The 6,775-nt window shown below is 40.2% G+C and overlaps 1 protein-coding gene across 1 annotated transcript; it reads left to right on the forward strand.

The window, feature by feature from the left end:
• Nucleotides 1-1,680: 1,680 nt before the first annotated feature.
• On the forward strand, nt 1,681-2,544 carry LOC149177799 (uncharacterized). Its single transcript, XM_089421892.1, has one exon. The coding sequence runs from the start codon at nt 1,681-1,683 to the stop codon at nt 2,542-2,544; it is 864 nt and encodes a 287-aa protein (XP_089278018.1).
• Nucleotides 2,545-6,775: the final 4,231 nt, after the last annotated feature.

Genomic DNA, 6,775 nt, shown 5'->3' on the forward strand with positions numbered 1-6,775 from the left:
AACGCAAAGTTCATTATATTTCACTCTTTGCATAAAGTCAAAAAGTCCATACAACAATTCGCTATCCAATTCACTAAATCTTAATACAAGTAAGCATGCCTACAACACACTAGTAATGCAAACCAGCTCTGATGATAATGCAAATTAAACACAAATTAAATCTCATAATAATAACTCACCAAACTGTTCTGTTAACCGGCAGGGACTAGCGCCACAACAGTGGCTCCTTGTTTCTTTATGTAACTGCACGTTCAGAAATCTCTGCCCAACATTTCGTACGGCGATAAGCCACTTACGAGCTCGGTCGGAGGCGACCTCGATCTGTCCGAACAATGCGCACCCATTTTTCTTTTTAAGCTATCAATTTGCAAATATTAGTCAAGTTAAAATTGCAGCTACCCCGTTTCAAAGAAAGTTTATGCTTTTCAAAACCATGGAAAATGCAAACACTTTGAATCAGATTGACCTGTATGTAGAACAGTCTATGGATGCGATCATTTTTGTGGCATTGTTTTTATCGGGTTTTGATTTTTATCATACAGCATATTTTGACGGGTGGATTGATTCTTATTTTTGGTTAGTGAAGTGTACAATTAAATTACATCGTACATTACAATTTTGTCCACGTGCTTGCTTTAACAACATATTTTTGTGTCGTTGATTTTTTGTTTTTGTTATTTATTTAACAACATATTTTGTGCGGCTGATTTTGTATATTACATTCTTGACCAAGGTGCTTTTCAAAAAAAAATTGCAGTCACAATATTAATACTTATACTTATCTAACATTGGAGTGTGATACTTTACTTAACCTCTTTGACGTTGCATTCAAGCAACCACATTTAAATAATAATGCTGTAGAAGTGGACTTTCAATTTTTTATTGCCTACTTTTTATTAGTTTATTTTTTATTATTATGATGGGAAAATGAATTAACTAACATCCAGATGGAACAGCGTGGCATCAATCTTTCTTGGAACCTGGAAAGCACCGTACAAGGATGGAAGATCATCAACTCAATGATTTGCCGTGCCAATATTTTTCCAAATACAACATCATGTACGCACATTAATAAATGACATTTTTATTTTCTCAGTTTAATGTGGTTATGCGAAATTTTTTAAAATTGGAATGGTTTTTAATGGAATGCTAATATGAAAACTTGTTAAAGTTGGAATAGTTTTAAAATTTGTTGGTAGGTTACAAATTTTGTTTAAGCTTACAACACATTTTGATTTTCTCATTTTAATGATGATGATGATTGTGAATGTCCACTGAGAGTCGTTATGTGAAAATTACTAAAATTGGGATAGTGATGGTTTTAATGGAATGCTAATATGGGGAAAAAGGAGTCGGATGTTTTGGAGCTGAGAAGAGCGATGGAAAACTAGGGTTAGGGTCTGCGAACAGGCATCCCCAGGCGGACCTAGCCCGGGCCAGGTGCAGGAGACACCGCGCCCACCTGCGGATCTACGCAACAAAACATTGCCAATTAAAATAAGGGAAGAAGTCACTGAGATTAGGCCAGACTGTGAGGAAATGACTGAAGCAAGTGGGGGGGGGGGGGGGGGGGGGGGAGGGGGAGCCGAGATCCCCTCCTACAAGGAGATCACAGCAGGGGAATCAAGTCGAATCGGTGCAAACGGCGAACCTGGAAATCACGGCAAGGACGCGCCGGTGATGGGAGTAGTATGGCAAGCGAAGACAGGGAACAAATGTCTACCGAGGGCAACCAAAAAACCCAGGTTCATAATTCCGAATAATAAATTAGAGGAGTACAGAGGATATATGAAAGACCATGCGCTTATCTGCAAGTTTGTAGGAACATGGTTGTCTGAGAAAGATTTGATGAAATGGATACAACAAAAGTGGAAACCCAAAGGGCATATAGATCTTAAATTAGGGGCAAAGGGTTTTTTCACAGTAATATTCACAAATTTGGAGGATAAGGAGAGGATATTTGAAGAGGGACCATATTTCTTCAACAATGCAGGACTATTCATGAGGCAATGGGAAGAGTGTTACAATCCGGAAAAAGAAAGGATGTTAGCGGCACCAGTTTGGGTCCGACTATTTGGACTCCCGATAGAGTTTTGGGACCCAGAGATTCTAGAAGGAATTGGGAACTCAATCGGGACTTTTGTGAAGGTAGCAGAAACCACCAAGAGAGGCAGATATACATCATACGCCAGGATCTGTGTCTACATGAATATCATAGAACCACTGTCGGACCACATTGAAATAGAATATCACGATGAAGTTTGGCAACAGCCAGTTGATTATGAACACATCCCATTCAGGTGCAGACGGTGCCATGAGTATGGCCATTTGTTTAAACACTATCCGATGAATGAAGTCAACACTCCAATAAATCAGGGGGATGAAAAGAGAAGTACAGAGCAGGAGAGGAAGATGAACGAAGGAAACAGAGGAGGGTTTACGGAAGTACAAAGAAGAAAGAGACCCCAAAAAGGAAAGACCAAACTAAACCCTTCTTACCCAGAAGGCAATCAGAAAAGCCAGAACCAGTTTGAGGTCCTGTGAGATTTAGAAATGGAAGCGGAAGGAGAAGAGGAGGAAGAAGAAATAAGAGAAACCCAGAAAGAAAACAGGAAGGAAAACAAGGAAATGAATAACATAGAACTAGAAAAAGAGGGAGAGAAGGGAGATCAGGAACAAGAACAGATCCAAATGGAAATAGATCCGCATCAAGAACAAGAAGGAGAGGAAGAACAGATCATGAAGAAACTTCTACAGGAATGGAAGCATCTGGATGAATGGTTTATACCAAATGACCAGAAACAACTCTATAAAGACATGTTCCAAAGATACAAGGAAAAACGAGGAAGATGGACAGCAAAGCAACCAGAGCAACTTGGATCACAAGGAGATCAGAACACAGAAACAGGAACCACAGGGAAAGGTGGAAGGAAAAGAGGAAGGAGACCTATGAGTGAGACCATTCAAATGGTAGGAGATATGCTGGTGAATTCAGGGAAAGTTGTACCATTGTCAGAGGTCTTCCAACAACCCCTAAAACTATTGAAATGATTATTACAACCTAGAATATCAGAGGGCTGAACAGTAAGGGAAAACAAAGATATTTGAAAGAGAGACTCAAAAGGGATAAGCTAAATATAATGCTAATCCAAGAAACAAAATTACGAGAAAGCAAACTAAGAGAGGTGATGAACAATTTCAAGCCGCATTATGAGATCATTGGTCAAGATGCGACAGGTAGTGCAGGAGGAGTAGCAATCCTTTGGAACCCAGAGGAAGTCCAATTTGAAGATTGGACCAGCATACCACACATCCTCTTAGGTAGATTTAGAATTTTAGGCTCTCAAGAATGGATTCTCCTATCAAATGTATACGGGCCCCATATACAGAGTGAACACAGGGTTTTCCTTCAGAACCTGGCAGTCATGCGATCCCTTTATCCAGCTTCACCTTGGATAGTGGGAGGAGACTTCAATATGATAAAATCTTTAAACGAAAAAAAGGGCGGGCTCAGAAGAACAGAGATAGACATGGAAGCCTTCGGAGATTGGATAGTAGATCAAAGGCTTGTAGACATACAGACAACAAACAGAATATATACATGGAATAATAGGAGGGGAGGCAGACACCAGATTGCCTCCAGACTAGATCGATTCCTAATGTCAGAACAGATCATAAATTGGGATATTTTCATTGAAGCTGCGATTCTTCCTGGAATGGGATCGGATCACTGGCCGATTAAAGCTGAACTGGACATAAAAGCCAGCCCTAAGAGAAAGCCCTTTAGATTTGAAGCCTTTTAGCTAAGGGATAAAAATTTCATGAGGAAAGTAGAAGAATGGTGGAAACAAAGTAGTTAGAGAGGAAGAAACAAAATGCAGACATTTCAGATGAAAATAAAAGAACTGAAAGGAAACATCAAGAAATGGAATAAGGAAGAATTCAGACATATACTCAAAGATCAGCAGCTGCTAGAACAGAAGATGAAGCAAATCCAACAAGAAATAATAAATACAGGTAGAAGTGATGACCTGGCTAAAGAGGAAGGGATCCTGATAGGGCAACTAGAAGAGAGGCGAAAACAAGAAGAAATCTTGTGGAGGCAAAAATCTAGGGTAAATTGGTTAAGAGAAGGGGAACAGAATACAAAGTTCTTCCACCAAGCAATGATCCAAAGAAGGCAAAGAAATAGAATTTTCTCTATTAAAAACGAAGCAGGGACAAGAGTTACGCAGCATGAGGAAATAGAACAAGTCTTGGTGAAGCATTTCAAGGATCTCCTCACGAAACCCAATGTTGACCGAGGAGAAGCTATTGAAAGAATCTGTAATGAGATTCCGAGCAGGATCACTAGAGAAAAAAACCTAGCCCTGATGAGGGTAGCCACTTTGGAAGAAGTAGAGGAGATAGTGAAAGGAATGAAAAAGAATAAAGCCCCAGGCCCTGATGGATTCACGACGGAATTCTATCAAGCAGGATGGGACTTCTTGGGCCAAGACATATTGGACGTAGTGGAAGAATCAAGAAGGAACCAAAAGGTAAGTACAAGCCTAAACTCAACCCTCTTATCTCTAATTCGTAAAGAAACTAAGTCAGAAGTCCCTCAGGGCTTTAGACCTATCGCCCTCTGTAATGTGATATATAAGATAATAGCTACCTTAATGGCTAAAAGACTCAAGCCTCTATTATCTAGCATTATCTCCCCGGAGCAAACAGTCTTCGTTGAAGGTCGGCAAATCTTGGACGGGCTGGTGGTCTCCCAAGAAGTAGTGCACTCTCTAAAAGTTAAAAAGGAAGCAGGTATGATGACCAAACTTGAATTCTCAAAGGCTTATGACCGTTTGAATTGGAAGTACCTGAAAGAAGTTTTAAGAGCTTTTGGCTTCTGTAATAGATGGATTGAATGGATCTCAACCATGATCTCGTCAACCAATTTCTCTATCCTGGTGAATGGAACCCCATCCCAGCCTTTTAAAGCGTCCAGAGGACTCCGACAGGGGGATCCTTTGTCTCCTTTCCTGTTCATCATAGCTGTAGAAGGCCTAGGAAGATACATCAAAAAAGAAGTTAGAGAAAGGAATCTCAAGGGAATGCAAATATGGGGAAATAACCTTCCTATTACCCATCAGCAATTTGTTGACGACATCATGTTGTTTTGTAATGTGTCCCTCAGAGAAGCCCGCAGAATCAAAGCAATTTTAGACCTTTTTATGACAGCTTCTGGTACCCAAATTAACAATGACAAATCCTGCACGTATTTTTTCAACACTGCTGGAAATATCATAAATTTCTTGACTAGAACTTTGGGATTCCGCTCAGGGGAACTCCCAACTAGATATCTTGGAACACCGCTAGCCCTAAATCCCTTGAGGATGTCAAACTGGCAACAAACCCTTGAGAAAATTGCAAAAAGACTAGCAAATTGGTCTTTCAGAACTCTGAATTTTGTGACTAGAGCCGTTTTAGTTAAGGCAGTACTTCAATCAATACCAATATATCAACTATTGGCAATGGCGGCCCCAAAAGAAGCGTGCACAAAGATGACAGAGATCTTCAAAAAATTTATATGGGGAGGTCAGAAGGATCAAAGAAAATGGGCCTTGGTATCATGGAAGGATTTAGTGAAAAGAAAGATGGAAGGAGGATTAGGCCTTAGAGATCCCTATGTCTTGAATCAGGCAATGGGTGCTAAGTTGTGGTGGCGTTGGCTGAATGGAGGAAACGAACTATGGAAAAGAATATGGACAAAAAAATATAATATTCGTAAAAAACCAGAGGAAATATTAAGAATAAGGGATACACCAAAAGGGTCATCAATCTGAAATCTAGCTAGTCTCAATAAAGAAATGATAACTAGACATGCTTTCTGGGAAATCAGGGACGAAAGCTCAGCAAGATTTTGGGAGGAGGCCTGGCAGCAAAGAGAAAGAATGAATGGACTGCAAGCCCTAATGGACATAGGCCAAAAAGCAGCTGAGAAAGGAATGAATTTAGTCAGGGACTTCTGGAAGATGGAGAGCCAAGATGAAGTATGGAGAATATGGAAAAGCCCGGAAGAATGGATGGATCAAATAGCTGGAGAGCAAAAAGAGTTATATCAAAAGGAAATGCAGACAAGGAGAATACCCATAAGATCTGGACCGGACATTCTGAGATGGGGACACACAATAAAAGGAAATTTTTCAATTAAAGAAGCTTATCATCTTTTAAACACCAGAGAACCAGAGGATATGACAAGTACCTGGAAACAAATATGGAATAGCAATTGGTGGCCAAAAGTGGCCCATTTCATATGGCTGGTTACCAAAGGTCGCATTCTGACCTGGGACCAACTCCAAAAGAGAGGCATTCATGGCCCCCCTAGATGTTCTCTCTGTAAACAAGAACAGGAAACGCAAAAACACCTCCTTAATTCATGCATAGAAGCTCAGCAACAATGGGAATAGGTTAGGAGGCTCTTTGGAAAAACCCATAGAGATCAACAGAGCATTAAAAACACTATTAAAATTTGGGGAGGCAGACAATTTACGAGCCCAGTGGTTAGACGAGCTTGGAGCCTGACAGTGGGGATGAATATGTGGATGATCTGGAAAGAAAGAAACAGAAGAATTTTCCAAAACAAAGAGATGACAAAAGACCAAATCTGGGAAAAAACCTTGAGCCATATTCGTGAAAATATACTTGCAGATACTTGGAATGGAGAATTTTGGGAAGTGAAGCAGGAAGAAGAGCAGATTTTAAAGAAACTAAACCTGCATCAAGGGATGGTGGCCCC

The sequence above is a fragment of the Pinus tabuliformis genome, chromosome 4_1, assembly GCF_031772625.1.
Source record: "Pinus tabuliformis cultivar Carrire ecotype Pingquan chromosome 4_1, CPIR1, whole genome shotgun sequence".
NCBI lineage: Eukaryota > Viridiplantae > Streptophyta > Pinopsida > Pinales > Pinaceae > Pinus > Pinus tabuliformis.

Bases quoted from the DNA above. Each gene is read 5' to 3' on its own strand.
- LOC149177799 (XM_089421892.1), top strand. From the start codon at position 1,681: ATGGGAGTAGTATGGCAAGCGAAGACAGGGAACAAATGTCTACCGAGG.